Raw genomic sequence first — 21,569 nt, 5'->3', positions numbered from 1 at the left:
TAGTACATTTTGTCTTCGTTCAGGTTTTTTTTAATCTACATAATGGTATTGCATATTCAGTAATGTTTAATCATTTTGACTATTAGTGCTGTATTCTGAGTGCTTAACGTTAAAATGAGTTTGTGAAAGGAAATTAGTCCCGTATGCAGGGCAATAATTCTGGGTTTATCCTGACTGGCGTAATGGCTGCATAGTAACCTATTTCCAGAGCCTTTTTCCGTGTGTGTTTAAGGGAGTAGCATCGAAAAGATGCAGGATAGAGGCCCTCGGGGACTAGAGTTTGACACCTGTGCTTTATCGTGTCTTTTTACATAACGCTTTTCTGAGTTACATTCATACAAACCCACACACAGTCACGTAACTATGCTGCCGGTCTTTAAAAAAAAAAAAAGAAAAAAAGAGAAAAAAAGCCTAATGTTGGGTATAGATTCACAGTAAGGAGCAACTTTTTTTTTCTCCCAAACCTCGTCAATTACAGGCCACATCAATCAAGCTTTCTCGGAGGATGCTGTAACTGGTCCTTCTTTATTGAACAAATGTTCGTTAGAATATCAGGCTCTTCAAGTGCTTTCGAACAAATGAATACCTGAAAAAATAGATCATTTAGATGTAAACTTCATTTGTCAACATTGAAGTAAGGAAACAATCTTTTTTCAGTGTTGAGGACAACACAAAGGGATGGGAGCCTTAACAAGAAAAACACACTTCTTGAGGTACTCAGGAAAGGAACATCCCTCAGTTTTTTTTTTTTTTGAGCAACCGTATGAAAAAAAAAGATATGCTGCTTGCCTCCATAACATTCAGGGACATGGACAAAGGTCAGTTCATGCATGGGCTCAAAAAGAACAGCAACAATCCATATGGTTGGACAAAAGTGCTTTATTAATATTATTATTTTTTAATGCAAGTGAAACTTAACTATTAAAAACTGTAAAAATAGAGCATTTGTTTCTTGAAACAGATAAAAATAAATAATTGCCGTAATTGTGACAGTAAACAAGCTTAACAGTGCCACTAAAACCCATTAAATAACGAGGGAAAAACAGGGATGGCCCCACATCAGGAGTGTCAATAGCTTGACAGGAATTGATATTACTCCCAGTTATGCTCATTCAGCATTTAGTTTGCTGTTCCAATTATAGTTATAAATGACACCCCCCCCCCCCCCACACACACACACACACACCTCACCAACCAACTCTACTCAACAAACCAACCACCCACTCCCTATTTATCTGTCATTCCAACCTTTAGCCCCAGTGAAAAAGAGGGATTTGATCAGTAATCTGTAGTAGTCTACATTAGTCTGCCATAAAATTATTACGTTTGTCAACGATTATCTTTTCATTACTTAATTTCAATAAAAATGATCCTCATTATGAATGATAGTGAGTTCATTAATTTAGTTTTGTTTTATTTTTATCCCATAATTCCTTTAAATTATTTGCTCTTAGAAACTGTCGTAGTAGATTTCTTTGTACAACTCAATTATTATTTTCTAATAAAGTGTTTATCAAAAAGGAGAAGCAAACAACGCAATGCATGTTTATTTTTGGGGGGACAGAGTATATTTGTATTTGAAATGCCTAACATATGTACTCGGTGTTAAAATCCAAATACTGTCTGTCAATATATTAAAGGTGCATATATATATATATATATATATATATATATATATATATATATATATATATATATATATATATATATATATATACATATATATATATATATATATATATATATATATATATATATATATATATATATATATAAATACACTCACAGTTCAATACTTAGATTGGCATAATGAACATTGAAGTCTTAAGTATTTATTCAGATCTATTTTTAGACATTGCAACTTATACTACAAACAATACTACAGGCAAATATTCAAAACAAAATTTTAAAAAGTAAATGAATACTCATACTAAAGTGGCTTAGCAATGAGTAAATAACCAAAATGAGGTAATCCGAGGAGAAAAAAGTTTGTGAGCAGCAAGTTCATTTTGCTTGCTTGTGTTTTCTTGTGTTTTTGACAAAACCAATCTGCATGGAGCGTTTGACCTAAGTATTTGAGCACAGTCGTTCCTCTCCATGTTAATTTATCTATTTCGCATAATCCCCTTGCATGTCTCAACAGCCATACGACATACGTCACAGAGCAACACTTGCATAGGGTTCTGTTCCACTTGTTACAGAATGAAAGGATGGGCACAATCAATGTTGTAAGGTATAGCAAGAAGAATTACAATAGCATTAACAGTGTGCAGTCCCCATTCATTTTAACAATGACAACTTGGTCAGCGAGACATCATCCTCACAAACTCTGTGGGAAAAAAAAAGAACATATTCTGATTAAAGGTTAGTGCGCCTTTAATGTAAACTCAAACTGATTTTTAAGATGAATATTTAGAAGGACATGTATTAAGTCCATTTCCTGACCATACAAATACTATTTTCACCTGAACATTACAGGGAATCCAGGAAATCATGGGATTTATGAGAAAGAGTTGTGTAAGGATATTCATGCCATTACGCACAAATAGAATTATTCATCATAAATTGCCTTGATTTAAGAAAAACAAAACAAAACAAATCTTTTATCACGGCATTATGGGAAAAATTACATTCAGCTCCAACACAGCTCCACCACAGACTTCACTAGTAGACTTCACTCTTAATATTGAAGTCTGCGTTTGAACGTGTTTGTATATTTTCCCCCCATCAATGTTTACTTCACATTGAGATCATCACAATTCCATAGAAAAATCATTCGAATGTGTTGTTGAGCAATTCTGCATTGGCCATGATAATTATGTGTCACTTGTTGAGAGTACAAAAAGACAGTATTAGAAGCAAGAAAGGAAGAAAAAATGAAATTCTAAAAAGGTCGCAAGAATGGTGTGAATTATCCCTACAAAAAACGTTTTTTTTTTTAAATCTGCCCCACCTATATCTACCTAGAGCATGCAACAATCCTAATTATGACACCGCTAACACCATCACAGTACCATATCACTTATTTCACATATGGTATTTCTATTTTATTACAATTTTATTTAGGACACATGCATTATGCCATTTTGAATTGGTTCAAATACTTTTAAACAGGAAACAATAAATAGCTTTTTTGAACACGGCTAATTTACAAATGAACACTCATTTTCTCAAGGAAGGATCCAATACGTTTTTAAGCAATTATATCTTATAGTTTGGGCATCCATACACTCACCCTCAAAGTCCACCTCTCCGTCCCCATTGAGGTCGACGTCACGCAGGATCTCATCGATCTCGCGATGGTTCAGCTGTTCTCCCATTAATTTCTTCATGGCTTCTCTTAGCTCCCCGAGACTGATCTGACCATCTCCATCAGAGTCAAACTGGAAAAATGTGAGGTAAAAAAAGAAAAATACAAAGGAGTCCATGTATATATTATTATTATTATTATTATTATTATTATTATTATTATTATGCTTGCCTCTTTAAAGGCATCCCTCAGCTCTTTGACTCCGATCATGTCTGCCGTCTCAGCAAGCATTTTTGGACCCATCAACTCCACAAAGTCTTCAAAGTCTACTCTGCCGCCACCTAAAGGCCACAAACACAAAACGTAAGAGAAACTACAGGACAGATATCTTGTTAAGTCTTTAACAGTTAACCCATAAAAAAATTGCCCAGTCTGCGAGGGTACAACTACTTGATTATACAACTTTCTTAAAATAATTATTTAACACCGCTACCTAGTTTTACCTTGACACATAGAGGCAAACCAATTGGATCCTATACATTTGGGAAAAAGACGAAACAGTTATGCAATATTTTCATGTAATCCGCAATATTTCTAACCATGAAAAATTAACAAGATACAAAAAAAAAAGGAAAAAAAGTAGGAAATCAAGGTGCTCAAACTTTTCAGTAACTTAAACCTTTCAGTAACAAAATGTAACTTTTCTTCCAGTCTTTTATGACTATGCTCACTTTACACAATTAAGTGGTATCTTGATCGCTCGCAAATGATAACATTACAGCCATCAGTGGTCTTGTATAAAATGGCCTATGGACTATCTATCACATTTAATCAATCAGATCAATGTAAAGGCAAATATTTTATCCCCCTATATAACTCCTGTAGGGGGGATAAGGACGTGGGTGGTTGTTGAATCTGAGTTTCAGTTTTTCAATGAACAGTTTGTTTTGGACTTACAGATCTGCTGACTGAGTTCTATCAGTTCCATTTCTGTTGGCATATATCCCATTGTCCTCATGCACTCGCCAAGGTCCTTACAGCTGATAAAGCCATCTTTGTCCTTGTCAAACTCTCTGAAAGCCTCGCGCAGCTCTGTAAGAAGATTTTTTGTGCTTTCAGTGCTTACAGTGGTGCTAATAAGTATTTGTGCCACTCTTAAATGTGATGGTAGATAGGTGCAAATGCACTGCAACCAGCAGAATGCTATAAACACAGGAATATTTTATGGAACTGGTTATTTCACAGATGTGATATGGTAAGAAGAATGAACATAGGCTTGAGCTTCCCCTTCAATTTTTAGGAATCTCTTTAAAGTGTACCCTTATTTTTCGTGGTTAATGGGGACCGAAACCCGTCCTAAAAAAATGAAATGTGAAGTAGGACACCCCTCCCCTGCAAGTATTTCTATTTTACATATTTGAGACAAAGATTACTGCATTACACACATTTTAAAAACTTATACAGTCACTGTACCGTTATCCCTTCCCATTTTCCTCCCTTGGCCGCAGTCGGGGAGCATGGAGGGTCGGAGTTGCCCTCGGAAAAACTGCCCTCAGACGTTGAACTAGAATGGAGCCTGTAGCTGACCAAACATGATAACAGGGAAGTAGCATTTACACTCAAAATTGCAATTTATTACAACAGCCTTTGTAACATCTTCCCAGTGCTCTTTCATCCTCATCCTATTTGCCGTGAAAGAGATGCCGTGCGTAGTCACTCACGTGTGAGATTCACTCTGGGATACCCACTGGAGGTACTAGAGTCAACAGTCAACAGGTTGGACAAGACTAGCAAGGCAATCAGTCAATTAGCTCTCAGGCACCGCTTTAAGATGATTGGCTCCCCGGCGTGACATCGATCAGATTGGAACTGTTTTCATGTTTGGTCAGCTATGGGCTCCATTCTAAGTCGACATTGGAGGAGTGCCCGTGACATGTGCGATTATAGTCGACTTGTCTGTTTGGCATGCAAGAAACGTTCAAAGCGCGACACTTTCATTTCTTTTTCTCGTTTTAGGTTTGAAACCATGTTTTTTGTGATTTCATCATGACCTGAAAGAGCGGAGTCGCGCCAGACCATCTCACTACCACCACGATTTGCAGATAATCATCTTGATTCCCTCGAGTCCTAAAGCTTTAGGGGTGATTTGGAAAGCCTTTCCAGATTTACAGATGTCAAATATAATATTTCAAGGGGACAATTATGCAAAGAAAAATAACTTGAGAAGGGGGTAAATGCTTTTTCATGGCACTATAGGAACCCAATTGCCACTGCGCCAATAGCATGCACCTGTAATTGCATATTTATATCTTAAAAATCATTACAGTTGAGCTGACATACACTGTATGTCATACAGTGATTAGCATTTGAACCTGAAAACAATCCCAGGGAAAAGGCAAATCTACCCATCTTTTACACATTTGTATTTTCTATAAAATTATTTATTATTAAAATGACCATAATACTGTCACAGTTAGATATCTTAACATAAAAATCACATATCATTTCAGCGCTTATTGAGAGACACACATTTCATAAAAACTGTCAAGGAGAGGGCAAAGTTAGAAAAGCTTTCCTTGTACCAATCAATTGATGAGATCAGACTGAATGACAGGGTAAGGGAAAAGATGCAATAATTTTTACCAGAGCAATCATACCTTCCATTTCTTCAGGCCGGAGGTCTCTGTCCTGCCGGGTGTAGATTGAGATGAAAAGAGCATGAAAAGAAGAGGAGAGCCAAGAGGGCAAAATAGCAGTTAGACTATCTACACATTATATGGAAGATACTGACAACAAACAACACACTGTATCCCCTTTGGTATAAAAAAACAATAAATAAATAAAAAAGGGTTAGTAATCTTTCATGTGTCTACTGTACTCGTCAGAAAAATATGTGCTGTCGCGTTTTTGATACACACAAGCAAACGTTTGCATTTCTGCGTACATACACAAATGTACCATGACCTGGGTGAACTTGCAACAACTCTAATTAGAAACTAATATTAGAGACCATATGAGGCAGAAAGCACAACATATAAGATAACAACAAATACACAGCGGAAATCATCATTCCGTTTTCAACATTTTACACTTAATTAACAAAACACAATTGAAATATTGTTTGAAAACAACACACCAGGGGACTGACACACATTGGGTTGCAGATTATTCTGCATGCGCTATTTAGGTTCATTCAGGTAAATAGTCAATGTGAGTTGCAGAGGATATACTGTATTTCTTCCTAATAGTCAACTATTAGGTTAAAGAGTCATCATGATCAAAACCCCAATGAGGGTGTTCCTGTCAATCTGTCTGCCAAATGAAATAATGTTAAATAAAACATATTTAACAATGGCACTCCTCTTTGATACCTGTTTAACATGTGCAGGAAGGTCTGTGTTTATGTTTGGAAGTTTCCTTTTAAAGATGTACTATAGGTTCTCAATAGGGTTGAGATCAGGGGACAATGCCGGGTGCACAATTATGTTTTTGTTTTTCTCCTTTCATGCCCATTGCAGCTAAAGTCTCAGTTTTTGTTCTTTAAGCAGAATGCATTGGCATAAGAACTATTTTAATTTGGAATTTGTTTTACACTTGTACCGTGCCAGAAATCCCATCTATTTTGCAAAGGTCATTCTGACACCCTCTGTCACTGACTGTCAAATTCTGGAATTTTCAATATTACCATGTATAAGACGCACCAACAATTTGTAAAAACTATGGCAAAACAAAATTAATATCTTTTGTAAGCTCTTTATAGTTTCTTGTGTTCATCGGCGTAAACTGACTATTTGTTCCGTGTTGTTAAGTGTGTTTCAGATTTCCCACGTTGTGAGTGCTCAGTGAATGCCTTGCCAGCTTTGGCTTTTGCTTTTCCTTTTCCTCGCAACGCGGTTTCAGTTCATTTTACCATAAATAACTGAAGTTGAGCAGCATCTGTGTTTCACCAAGTTTATGATTGTGGGTATATGCCGAAAGACCGCAATTAATTATCGAGGCAAATAGATTATCTTTCCTCGTTTTTAAACTGGTGCACTCTTAATTGAATCAGTTGGAAACCGCCCATGTAAAATTTAATGATAACTAGACCTAGGATTATATTTAAAACATACTGTTGGTCATTAAGAAGAGATCCATTTGCAAGTTTTTGAAATGTACCAGTATATAATGAATTACTTTTTAATGAAAAATGGTCTGAATCTTACAGAGTGTCCCTTTAGATCTGCCTGCTTCATTTATTTTAAATAATGCCTTAGCAAACTCTGCTAACACGAGCTGTTAGCTGTTACAGGCACTTGCTAACAGCCAACTGACATTCCCCTCCTTTAGCTCGTCCCATTACGATAACTATCGTAAGTAAGAATACGGCTGGTTTAAAAATGTACATCTGTGCGTCAAAACCCGGCTTATGTGGCTAACATAACACTCTTCCTCGAATGGTGTCGAGCCATTTAGAGGGAAATTTAGAGAATTTAGAGGGAAAAGAGGCAGTTGGATATTACTGAGAGGTGCGCATCGGTGGAGGTTAGAAGTGGGTATATGCAATGCTTACCCTAAACAAAGTGGGTATACGACGTATACTCTGCACGACACCACTGCCTGTGACTGCAAACAATGTATAGTTTTAGTATTTAAATTAGAGAGGGCAGTCAAGCGCAAATTGTGCTCAGTCTGCTTCTCAAGAAGAAGCAAAAGCAGCAAAAGAAGAAGACTAAGAGGAAGTTATTGACATTGTAGCTAACAGAGTTAGCTCCACTTTCAGGGTTTACTCACAAAGTATTGTTGAAGCATCCTTTGTAGCTTTAATGACACTATTACTATATATGTGAAATGCACACGGGAACTGAAAGGTAGTTATTGTTTGTTGATAGTGTAATTGCTAGCGCCCTAATGCTAATTGCGATTGCTACCAAATTTTGTTGGTGTGTAAGAATTCAAATGTGTAGAAGATAAACAATGCGTATTTATATCCACTCACTTCAACTCATGTTCAACCTGAGTAATAATGAAAAAAAAAAAACAACTAAAAAGAAATAAAATGACATATTTTTTTGGGAGGTGGGGTGATTCCCAAGTTATTCGATGTAAAATCAATAATCCGTTTTAAAAAAGATTTGATATTGACAACTCTCTTATTATGACATATTCAACTAAATGAATAATTCAGTTTTTTATCATCGAAAAAAATTGCACAAACATTTGTAACAGTGTTGAGGTAACACAAAGACACATCTGGGCACGGTATGTTTTGCAGCATCATCTGCAGGAATAATACAGGGTTGGATTAGAGGTTGCTGAGGGGCCAACACAAGGAGATTACGGCCTAAAATTGCATTACAAATCACGAAAGCTTATCGGGTTTTCATTTTTCCACCCAAAACCAATTTTGCCAGTTGCAACGGGCATCAAGTCACCTGCAAACACTGTACATATTCACATGTAAGATTCTTGATTGGAATTGTAATGAATTGTAACAGATATGAATATTGACAAAAAGTCGACATATTTTGGCCTGTTTCGACGATTTTAGTTCTTCTACACTTTGTTTTCTGCACTACAAATCTTGGTTATTCCAAACATTAAACGAAACAAGGCCACTTTGGAAAGACAATACATATGGTATTACAGGCTGTCCTGCAAAGTCATGGAGCATGAATACTTATAATTTTCACTTATCTTTGTTCGATTAATTATATTACAGGACAACTTTACATTTTCTGCCGCAACATTTTCAAAATAAAACTACACTTACACAATTCTCTTTAACATTTTTGTTGCTCAAGATGTTACTCAAAAATAAAGATGAAATAATGCATGGACTGCTGCAAAGCAGAACAATTGTAATGCCATTCTCGTGCAAGACCCCAAAATTTGAAGTACCGATAAACTAAAAGAAAAGTAAGAATAAAGACTGACTTTCAAACAAAAAATGCTCTCACTATGTAAGTCAATTGTACGTTAATTACCGGTTCTTTAATGCTTAAGTAGTACGTTCCCATCAAATACTTAAGAGACTTTTACTCAAATCTTATCGTACCTCGTGACTTTAACTTCTATTAAAGCTAATTTCTATTAAAATACTTTGACCCAAGTAATGCTTTGATGACCTCATTGCAGCATTAAGACATCTGGTAAAAACAAACAACCAAAAAAAATGTTGGTGACGTATTCTAAAGGAAATCATCTTCCCTTGTTTCTTTTCCCTCATTAAAAAGCAACAAATTATTGCAAGGACAAACTTTGCGATATTTCAATAGATTAATTCATTTCTCATTGATTCAAACATTAATCTAGAGTTGGGATGTTTCCCCCCTAGATCTTTCTGATGGGCAATTTCTGATTTTTGCTTATTTTTTGTTCCCTTTTTTGCTTGCAAATTTGTGGGAATGGTTAGAGGAATACTTCCCTATTCCAACATTGTTTTGCACAAGGTTCATAGGTTCAAAATTGACTATAAATTAATTTTTTATCACTTTGGTCAGACTGCATGGTCACAAATCTACAACTGCTTCAATTAGTTTTGAGAGAGACAGAGGGATTAAAGTCTTGCATGAACTTTTGGTATTCCCATCCACATCATCCCGAATATCAAAATAAAATTGGTGGTTCAAATGCTTACTTTGTTTATGCTTGTGTGCTTGCATATGTGTGCGCGAATATTAGCATCCTCCCACATTTAAAACCATACACGTTTTCTTTATTCAAGTCTCTAAATTGCTTTTGGGTGTGAGTGAGAATTTTTGTTTCAATGATGTAACCTGGTACATGCTCACCTGCGACCCCGCTGAGGATAAATGGTGAATAATATAGATTAGCTAAGGATCATATGAAAAGTAACATCACCTATCTGTATCGGACTCTGAAAAATCAGTTCATGCATTTATATTCACTGGTGTAGATTACTGAGCCTTTTTTCTGGTTTAACAAATTAAGCACGTAAAAAACCTTAACTTATTCAAATTGCTGCGTCTAGATTTTTGTAGAAAACAACCAGGTAAGAGAACATTACACCAGTTTTAAAGTCTCTTAAAAGGCTTTACATGTTGTTTGTAAATGCACTGCCCCGCCTTTTGTTTCCAACATGCTCAGTTACTACTGTATACATTAAAAGGACAACTTTGATCCGCATAAATATTTCCTCAGTATACCACATACAGTATTCATTCCAAATCAGCTGAAAGGGCTTTAGTTCTTATGGCATTATAGAACCGTTTGGCTTTGAAACTCCGCTCATCTCCAACAATATCTTCTTTCAAATGTAGTCTTAAAACATATATGTTTTCACTAGCTTTTAATTAGCTTTGCTTAGTTGTTTGTTTTAAATGTGCAATTTTAATGCAGCACCCATCTTTATCCTACTTTTTACTTTTCAGCAGAACCATTAATACTGTCCCACTATTTGGAAATTGTCTCCACAGTAATTGTGAACCTGCCACAAGTAACATAATGTGAAATCATTTACATGGTAAAATATTGCCAAGCTATTGTATTTAAGTCCAGTCGTAAAATGTCTCCTCTACGTTCAAGGTTATCCCATATCCCTACGGACTTTAACTCAGTAAATCAGCCATAATCTGTGACTACTTTCTCTCTTAATGCCCCTTTTCAATTAGTGCTTCTCGCCCGTTATGGATCTCAATATATTACAATTGCATGTCATAAATCTGAAAGAGAAGATCATTTTCATGTCTCCAGAATAGTGAATGTTTCTATCTTTCTTCTGAGTGTGCATGCAGCAGTCATACATACGAGCTGGCTCTGTGCGAAGCCCTGTTTGAGGAAGACGCACGCAGGCCCCACTATGTTGTGCAACATGTTGCAGTTCTTAACCAGAGCGCAGAGTGGCTCATCAAACTCCGGCTCGCTCCCTCTTTCCTCATCTTCTTCTGTGTCCACTTCCACAGCATCTCTCAGGCTCCCCAGCATGGCTGTAGCCAGTGGGGACCCACTTTGCTCTACAGGAGACTCCCCCTTAGAAAAGGGGATTCAAATAAAATGATCAATGGCAGCAGCGACACAAATTCATTCCTACTTTACTCACTTAACTCATTTAAATGATTAAATTAATTTAACTCCACAGTGTAATGTAATTTCTAGTGTCTAATATGTAACGCTCGCACGTGCTTGACATTTATTTTTGAATAAAACGTAAACGCATTTGAGATTGCTCGATCGATAACCCTGACGGCTTTTATCATTTCCTAGCGAACAGTCACAAACATCCTTACCTTACTCTTTGTACTGTTTTTTCTAGATGTCTTGTTGATATTTCCCATTACCAGACTTTCTTTCCCCGGTTTGCCCTCTCAACACTGCTCCTGTGTCCCACTTCTGCTCGTTCTCACATTAAAGTCCGAAATCCAATCACGTTTGACATCCTGCGCATATCAAGAAAACTTTCTTCTTGCGTAAACAAGGTACCATCCAAATGCCTAGTGGTCCAGATAGAGCCAATGTGTCCACATGGTGCAGCGTCCTATCCTAAACTCCAATAGGGCATTGGAGCCTGCTAAAAGAGTTTTAAGACATGGAGGGTAATTTTATGAACAGTTGCTGAAGCATAATAGGTCAAGTGTTGCACAGCCTGGTCATATCCGGGCTGAAACAACCGCAATCTCTGATTGCATGACTTGAATATTCTCTCTCTCTCTCTCTCTCTCTCTCTCTCTCTCTCTCTCTCTCTCTCTCTCTCTCTCTCTCTCTCTCTCTCTCTCTCTCTCTCTTTCTCTCTCTCTCTCTCTCTCTCTCTCTCTCTCTTTCTCTCTCTCTCTCGCTCACACACACACACACACACACACACATACACACACACACATCCACACACACTCCCTCGCTATCTCTAACACTCTCTATCACCCTGGTCGAGAGCAAGCAATCGTTTGAATTTGGACCAACTTAATCTAATCCATCCCACCTACTTTTCTCTCTCTGCCCCCCGAACATCATGTTTATGGTCTCAAAATGACTAGCCTGGCACAACTCCACATGAGCGCATGGAAGGGGGAGGTGTATGGGCAGAATTACGGATGGGGAGTTGGCTGTGTGTTTAATCCCTGGCATTTCAGATTAGAGGAACGGGTTATGTTGGACATGAGCGTAAAGGCTTGAATTGAGTTCCTCTCATAAGCAAGGGACATGCAATTGTAAGACTCAGACATTTACTTTAGTAAATTTGTACTGTTAAAGATTGTTTCAAAACAAGTCATATGTATGGGATAGGTATTCCCATGTGTATATAATTATGTTATTAAGTATGTCATAAATATAGGGCACTTCCTTGCTCAGTGACAAAAAATGAATAGCAATTCTCTCATCTTAAAGCAAGACATAGAGACCATTCAAAATCTGCAGATGATTCATTGACTATATTTGCCATTAAGGCCTTCTCAGCTGGCCTAAACACACTCAGAAAAACACATATAGTCATAATTTTTTTTTATTCTTCCTGGCCTGTTCTCCATTTGACAAATTATATTCAGTTTTTTGCAGTGCTTCCAGTGCTATACCTGTATATTATGCTAATACATTTCATTAAGAATGATGTCTGAGTATAAGTAAATTGTGTAACAATAATAATATGTAACGCATGATTGGATTGTCATGGTTCGGCATGATGGTGCGCCTAAGGCAGTGAAGCGGGAAGCGAGATGAACTCCAAAAAAGGTATTTAAAAAAAAAAAAGAGGACCAAATCTTAGTGCTGTGAGGCAACTTGGGCATGAACTCCGACCAGTTGCAAAACGACAATGTGACAAAGACAATGACTCGACACGATCTGAATGCAAACTCTGACTTAAATAGACTAGAGACTTGACAAGGAAACGTGAACCGGCTGGGGAGGAACAAAAGGCAGAGGAAGTTGATTGGATGACAAGGAGGGCAGGTACACAGTCAGGTGAAAACAATTCATGGTAGTGAGGATCGACGCAAGGGAAACCAAATGAGAGCGAGACACAAGAACTAAAAAAAAACCCACAACTTGAAAATACCCAAATCCCCCAAAAAAGAAAATCCAACCTGAAACCACAACAGAAAATGACATGGATGGCTTTGTTGTTGGCTTTGTCGTTAAATCATTTAAAGCCACTGCAAGGTTAAAATAAATGTCTTATACGAGAGGGCAAAAAAGGGTGTGGTTGACACTTCTGCCAAATTTCCATTCTAAAAATACAATGGATCATTATGTATATCGAGTCTGCCTTCAGAATCTTGCAAAATGTATGTCCATCTTGTGCTCTTATTGTCTATATTCAACCGGTCATTTTCTGCTGCCACATTAATCTCTGTTGTTGCTAACAACATCAAATCAATATTTTCCCCTGACTATTCTCCTCCAATGTTCTCGCAGTGTTCGTGGGGAATTTGGCCCGGAAAAAAACACCACTTTCGGGCTAAAAATGCATTGTAATGTATTACATTACTCTCATTTGTAACAATATTACACTACCACGTTAAAGCAAAAAGTAATGCATTACAGCAATTACATTACTCTCAACACAGTGGTTGCCGGAAAATTGCAGGGCGCACCGAGACAACCAACCACTCACAGTCACAATTTGGAGTGTCCAATGTACCTACCATGCATGTTTTTGAAACGTGGGAGGAGACCTTGAGACCCTGGTGAACAAGGGACAACATGCTAACTCCACACAGGAAGGCCAGGCCATGCTGGAATTGAAACCGGGACCTCTGAACTGTAAGGCAGACGTGCTAAGCAGTCTTCCTCCATGCCACTGCTTTCGGTACAATTCAACTTAATTAAAATTATAAAGACTTATAATATATCCTTATATATTATAAGGATATATATCATATGATAGATATGTCATCATATCATAAGATACGTCATCATATATATTATAAGTATATATATCATAAGGATAACTACAAATGCACGTTTAGAATTTACCACAATGTAAAAATGATTTGAGCATTGCAAGGTGTTTGCATGTAGTTGGATACAGTGCAAAGCTGCAACAAATCAATAGTACCAAGCAAAGCAATTTTGTAGGCCAATAAAAATAAAACGGAATATTTTTTATTTTTTACATCATGGGAGAACTGGTAGTAAAATGGTCTATTGCCTTTAAGGGCAAGTGCAGAGTCAACAAACCGCACCAGAGATTATTAGCGAGAGCCAAGACGTGCAGAGAGAACGGCTTTCACATATGCTGCATTATCGAAACGTCGCCAACAGATTGCAGCAGAGTTTATCTTTTTGGCCTTTCGAGAGCTAAAGCTGCACTCAAACTGCAATACGTAATGGCCAACAGTAGAGGTCCTTCACAGAAAGATGCAGCACAAAACAGCATGCTGACGGAAGATTAAATCCTTTTATTTTTTTCCAACACCTAAACTGTATTTGACTTCCAACCACGGGTCCTCAAACCGCACTGATTTTCCTGCTCTTGACCTTGAAACTGGATGCACATTGTACAATTCAAATTTTGTTGTAAAAGGAGACAGCATGACTTATCCACAATGTCTCAGTTATATAATAGTATGTGTCTTATAGCTCACTGATCCATCTGGACCACCATCAGATTAACAAGCCTCATCCCTGTAGTGGGCTTCCCCCGCATTGTACATTTTCACACAAAGTCACATGATGATTCGTAGTAAAGAGAGCAGTGACCCCCGTGTACAGTAATATTCATGCAAACTATATATTTTGAAAAGCAATAGTGTCTAATCAAAATAACGGACAGAAATAAATGACATATTTCAAACACTATTGGTGGTTTTAAGGAATGTCAGTGACAAAATTCCAGATATTTGTACATAAGTATTCCCTCGACAGCTGCAAGCACAGAAGTTGGGTCGGAAAATCCAGTGTTGGGGCAGTAAAAAACAAGATGGATGAGTCCAAAATTTGGGAATTTGGACTTCTGAAATTTGATGTGAGCCATGTGATCCTAAAAAAGGTAGTGGTGTGCTGACCTATATACTAACTTTTAAACACTAATATAGGCGCAGAATACTCCAAAATGTGTCATAAACTGCATGAGCATTTTGTTTAAAATCCAGCTACCATTACCTTAACTCCTTATCCTCACGAAGGTTGTGGACATGCTGGAGTCCATCCCAGCAGTCTTCGGACAGGGTACACCCTAAACCCTGAGTATGGTTTGGGGGCCTCAGTATAGCATCTCTGTTTTTTGTAGATTATGTTTTTGTTGTTGTTGTCGCTTCTTTATCTAGCCGTGATTTTTAATGATCACTGAAGTGAATCACATTCGAGTGGGAAGCAATTAGGATGAGGATCAATAGTCCATATACAATGGTCCTCAGTTGAAAAAAAAAAGGAAGTGTATGCTTCCCAGATGAGGGATGAGATCTCGTCTAGTGTGAAGAAGTTCAAGTAACCTGGGATGGTCACTCCTGGAGAATGGGGGATCAACTGGCGGCTTGATATTTTATTTTCTTTCATGCGGACAGTGTTTAATTCAAAAGATTTAGCGGTCGATGCATAACTGAAAAACACATATAAAAATGTCTCTGTGGATTTTTTTTTTTTTTTTTTTTTTACGAGCCACCAGGGGCCAATTTCCTGGTAAACAAAAGGAGACCGAAGAAGAGACGATTGAAGTATTGATTTTGTATTTGAACTGCCATTATACTTGCCAGTAGGGATCACTCCCCGCTAGTAAACACAATCAGGTGTGTAACTGTTGTGTTGGTGCAATATTCTAACAATCTGAGTGTGTGGGTATTTTGTTGAAAGCATGTTTTGCTGTTGTGGCTTATTATCCGGTGTGGCTTGTGGTCCAAAAATACGGTATACTAAAAATATAATAGTCAATAGAGGAGTTCCATTTTGCCTGCATGAGTGCATCATTAAACCACCTCAATATCACAATCAGAGGTTTAGGGGATGATGAAATAAATAAGTATATTTCAAAGAATATTCAACAGGTGGTTAGAGGGAAGTACGTCTGTACTGGCAAACAAAAAAGTTTGGTTTCGTAACGGTCTGGGACATCCACTGGATGAGTTATTTTCTACGTTGATAGGATAACACATATACATGACAAATAGCACAGGCTAGAACTGTGTGTTCTTGATCTTTATCCCATGGGAGAGGACACAACTGTTGCCACAGTAAAAGCCACTTCAGTAAAGCTGTAAACTACTTTCATAAGATGGACATGATGTTAGAATAAAGTTCTCATCATTAAAATGCATTTACTGTATCTCATAATTTACTGTGAATTACAGATTATGTCATAAATAACAGAGAAAAAAATCCATCAAAATAAGTATATTTAAAGATGATTGATTATCAGATGTTATCATCGCAAATGATTTTCACTTGCCTGGATTGACTGTCGGCATCAGTGTGTTGTAAATGCTTTATAATCATTTCAGATGGGAGGGGATCTAGCTCCATGAGGTACAGTATAGAAAATAAATGGACAAACGGATGTGCAAATATTTAATAAATATTCTTGTGGTGGAAATTAGTGGTTCACACAAATACATTTAATGCAGATGAAAGTGGCTAAATTCACAGGCATTGCTCAATTTAATCACCAGGCTATCCCCAGTGACTGACTGGTCATCAGTGATGGTGTAATCTTCTAGAGGTCAGATAGGATCTGACCCCCCATCGAATCTGTTAGCGAATCGATTATCTTGTTTTCTATTCCATCGAACAATTAAATAATTGACCCCCCACACCTCACAAAAAATTGCCGTTTTTTTTAAATGGAGAAGATCCCTAATTTTTTACTTCCTCAGTTTTTGGGATCTCTTTTGCTTTAGCCATGTTTGCAACACGGCATGTGCCTGCAAGAAAGGTTCATGTAAACACCTGGCAAAAATTGGTTACGGAGGACCGCCGCAACACTGCTTGTGGCTGCAAAAAAGATGCACGTAGAAAACAGTGACACAAACTGGTTCCAGCAGAGCTTCGAGGTGCATATTTTTAGTTGGTCTACTGTATTTTAATAGTCGACTTACCCGAATTGGTTGAATTTTCTTTCACACCTTTAATACGCAGCATCGAAAATGGTTGTCCATAAAGTATTTATGAAAAGGATGGCAATAAGAACAATTCTCTCAAAATACTGTACATTTTGACTGAGAGTACTTACTATAGTACTATAGTGTTGCTTTTGTAACCTTTATGGAAGCAAAGAAATTGACATATGAAATTGTTACCTGATTTTTTTACACCAAATATTGAAATCTACAACAGCCTCATTAAAATATCCAAAACAGTACTGACAAAATCTGTCAATCTGTCATTGATGGATTCTGGCTTTGCTTACAAATGACAAATGACTGGAAACTTGATGATCTGAGGACCATTTGAAGCAGGTTTTCAACCCTCACCGAAATCATCACAAACCAGGTCAGTAGTGACAGACCTTTGCAGTCCTTCAGTGACAGACCTCCATTTCAGTGATGACAGATGGCAAACATACATCAACGACGGCAGACTGATAGGCCGGCTGCTGACAAATGACGGGCCAGTGAAATCTACCGACTTGCCTACCACTGCCGATACCCTTGAAAATAAATTTTTTTATCGATAACCTAAAACAATAGTGACGAGGAGTAATTTTGTGATGATGAAAGCACGAAAATAACATTGACTTAACGAGCGACTGACAATGAACGTATTGGTTCAACTTGAAATAATGACAAATGGTTGTTCAGGTCGCTGGGAAATGACCTACATGGCAAAATTTACTCAAGCACCCATCTCTGCAGTCTGCAGCACCTTTTGCTCAGAGTCAGCCAGGATAAGTTGACCCTCACAACAAAGTGGGATGGACTGGATTGGAGGCCAAATTAACACACTGAATTATATCTGCCAAATCCATCCGTCCAGACTGCGCTTCATGCCTCAAGTTCCTTATGTCTCAATGAGAAATAAAGAGTGGTGGGAAAGATGAGTGAGAAGACGAGACAAACAGATGCACAATCTGTCTGTCTTGTCTTCTCACTCATTGCAGCTCAACTTTAATCCCTGTCAAATCCCAATCAATCTCTTCTGTCTTTCTTTCTAAATGACATCCATCAGCCTCTGGCCCTCATCCTAGAGCCCCCGCCACCTATATCATCTGCTACATTTGTTGTTGAGGATTTAGTTTACCAATTAGAACATGTGGATGCTGCAAAAACAATTACAAAGCATTATTTATTTTTACCTGGTGAGTAGTCTTTACTTTCTAGGCTAGAATTTCAAGAAAGTATTTGAAATGAACATGGGCTTTTGCATCAAAGACCGATGACGCTATTTATTGAAATACCAGTAAAAAAAAAATACACATGTTTCTTTATCAGCCCCCTTTCCAGATAATAATAAACTGGGTTGTCTTTTTTAAATAGGGTTACAAAACCTTGTTGTTGCAGCAGTGTATACCAAAGCAAAATTTACCTAGATGGATAACGTTTCCCTTTGTGGCAACTGCCAACATGTTCCGCAAAACATGGCACACTTAATATATTTTGGGGTAGGATGCTGATCGACTGACTTTCCAGTGATAATCTATAAAATCAAATGGGCTACAGTATTCCATTGTTTAACTGGCACCAAAGTAATCCGTAAATCCCAGCGAGGTTTTTTCGGTTTCCCCCACCCTGAATTTAATGGAAATAGTGGGCCAGTCATTCCAGTCATTTGTCCTTTGAGAGCAAAACAAGAATCTGTCAGTGACTGACACATTTTTGTATGAATATCTTAATAAGGCTGTTGCAGATTTCTTATTGTTTATTCAGTCAATCTTTAATATATCAAAGAAAATGACTTGTTTTTGTTATATATATATATATATATATATATATATATATATATATATATATATATATATATATATATATATATATATATATATATATATATATATATATATATATATATATATATATATATACAGTACATGTATACACAGGTGCACACATTTTTTTTTCATGGGTTCTACTCACATGAGACATATTCTTTGGTACTCATCCTTTCCGTCATTAAAAAGTACGGTATTTTCCGGACTATAAGCCACAGAAGCAAAAATTGAGGAAAAAAAACCATCCTTTCCCACGGATAAGCCACAGTGGACTATAAGCCGCAGGTCATAACATCGATATTTATGCGAAAAGGTGGTATATGAAAGTTTTATTTAATTTTTTTTTTATATATGTTTTTTGATTGTCTACCAGCTACAACATCCTCTCTTTAACAGCCTCTCTTTAACAGACTGAACATGCCTGTATGCTTAGTCCCAACATTCAAATCAAATTTACATGTCACAAACTTTTATACAAGATATTGTTCAATTTAGACCTATTTTTTAATATTTTTAATAGTATATTTAAAAACAATTTGATTCACATCTTTTGAGTTCTATTTCCTCATAAACTGACACACACATTTGCTTGACCGGTGGAAAAAAACTGCAGCTAAGCCACACGGGACTATAAGCCGCAGGGCTCAAATCATGAGGAAAAAGTTGCGGCTTATAGTCCGAAAAATATGGTAATTGAAAACAAAATGGAAAAAGAACGTGATCTACATCTGGATTTACAAAGATAAAGCACTTCACACAGACAAGATTGTCTTCTTCTTTGCTGATTGATTGGATGAACCAAAAAAAACGACCTCTCTGTGCCATTGTCATTGAGATGAAAAGAGCTTTCCTTCTGTTAATTGGCACAGGAACATCGACAAATATACATTACTGTTTGAATCACGAGTCCACCAATTCACTTGAAAATTACAATGAATCCTGTATCTACTCACCCATTGTAAATGAAGCATGCAATGAAGTTTTATCCGTACAAAGCTTTTCACAAAAGGCGCTTGGTTAGTTTCCAGAAGTTTAGAAAACGTTTAATTTTACTTTTTTAATCACCATGTTGAGAGTCCCTTGACCTTCCGGGGAACATGGCCCAACACGGCACAGTGGGGCTGACATGCATTATGTGGAATCCGCGGGGCAGTATGTGGAATCCACTGCGTTGTTCCTACATTTTGTTTCACCACTTAGCAAGAGGGTGATTACCAATTGCTTCTGGATTAGCTAGTTTGTTAACACTACATTCACATGCTCCTTTCATACTTGTCAAATAAAGGATGACTCAAAAGGTTTTTCGGTTTTGCCTGCTAGTCGATGTAGTTAAGTTGAACCTTGCATCACGTGGCAACGGATAAAAACGAGTGATAAAATCTACAGTTAAGGCAAGCTTACTCAGTTGTTTCCAAAAGTTGGTCTGTCGGCAAAACTGGCATTCGTTAGTAACGGACCGACAGACCTCTGCTCTGGGTGTGTTCAGAAATACACTCTTCTGCAATCAGGTCCATTCTGATACTCAAAGCATTTTTCAAAAGTGCTGAATGGTTCTTTATCATACGGCAAAAAAGAGAGGTGCCCTTTGTATAGAAAATGGCATGTAGTCAGGATTTGCTTTGTCTTGACACGAAAGATGTTCTTGCCCACTTCTCCAGCAGCATAGAAGTGGAAGTAAAATAAGAACGTCATTTGGCTTCAAGGCGAAGCAAGCCCACGGGGGAATGAATACAGTATTAAGGAAAGTATTGTATTTTTTTCCTCTTGGGTCCTGGGGTTTTTTCTAAATTGAATAACTCCAAACAAAATATTGCCCAGTTAAGGATCCTACCTGTCCAAATACAGAGTCAACAATGGGCCGCAGCTTCCTCCTGTCTCCCTCTTGCAGCCAAAGGTCTTTACGGTCTCCCACAGGGGATGACAGGCTTAAGGTTTTGGCTTTTGGCTTCGGAGGCCTCTTTATACTAGCTGAACTCCAACGCCTCAGAGACTCAATCTTCTTTTTAATGGAACCCTGGACAGAACGCAACGCAGCACTCAATTATAAGAAAAGAGAGAAAGCGCAGCAGAAAGCATGTATGACACACAGACACATAGAACTCCAACAAGGAGCGTGTTTAAGCAAGGTAGGCCTCAAAAGAGAAAAGCAGACTAACATATAGATGAATAATAGCTGGGCGCAAGTCATCAGCAAGTCCAAAAACATGACAGCTGTACATCCACCGACCTTCTTCTGTAACTTTTCTCCTGGTACCTCCATGTTCTTCATGTCCGTCATCTTTTCTGCCAAACTTGCATGCACAGAGATGTCTATTGTTTCCTTTCGTCCTCTTTATCTGTTTGTAAAGCATCTGACACCGGTTGATAATCTGAGGCGCATCTCTTACTGTGGTTGCTCCTCCTTCCCTCATCCCTGCCTCCCTTTCATCCCTGCTGCTCTATGCATCATATTTTCATCCGCCTGGCAGTGTTCCTTGCATTTCTCATTTATTATATCCGCGGTATGCTTCCACAAAAACAATATACAGT

General features: G+C 37.5%; 1 protein-coding gene across 3 annotated transcripts; it reads right to left on the bottom strand.

The window, feature by feature from the left end:
* Window positions 1–1,718: 1,718 nt before the first annotated feature.
* LOC148420882 (calcium-binding protein 2-like) lies at window positions 1,719–21,412 on the bottom strand. Of its 3 annotated transcripts, XM_088419327.1 has the most exons (8): window positions 21,268–21,412; window positions 20,872–21,054; window positions 11,000–11,221; window positions 5,908–5,938; window positions 4,208–4,342; window positions 3,482–3,591; window positions 3,236–3,383; window positions 1,719–2,329 (listed from the first exon to the last, which is right to left on the bottom strand). In XM_088419327.1, exons 1-8 carry the CDS (start codon window positions 21,316–21,318, stop codon window positions 2,304–2,306), a joined length of 906 nt encoding a protein of 301 aa, XP_088275453.1. In that variant the 5' UTR covers window positions 21,319–21,412; the 3' UTR covers window positions 1,719–2,303. The 3 variants fall into 3 exon arrangements, with proteins under 3 accessions (XP_088275453.1, XP_088275451.1, XP_088275450.1); XM_088419325.1 differs by lacking the exon at window positions 11,000–11,221; XM_088419324.1 differs by lacking the exons at window positions 20,872–21,054; window positions 21,268–21,412 and adding an exon at window positions 11,479–11,862.
* Between the last annotated feature and the right edge of the window lie 157 nt (window positions 21,413–21,569).

This window comes from Hippichthys cyanospilos, chromosome 7 (assembly GCF_059441005.1).
Source record: "Hippichthys cyanospilos isolate Australia breed blue-spotted pipefish chromosome 7, RoL_Hcya_1.0, whole genome shotgun sequence".
NCBI classification, from domain to species: domain Eukaryota; kingdom Metazoa; phylum Chordata; class Actinopteri; order Syngnathiformes; family Syngnathidae; genus Hippichthys; species Hippichthys cyanospilos.
The sequence above is the reverse complement of the archived record's forward strand: the minus strand, read 5'-3'. Positions and strand labels throughout refer to the sequence as shown.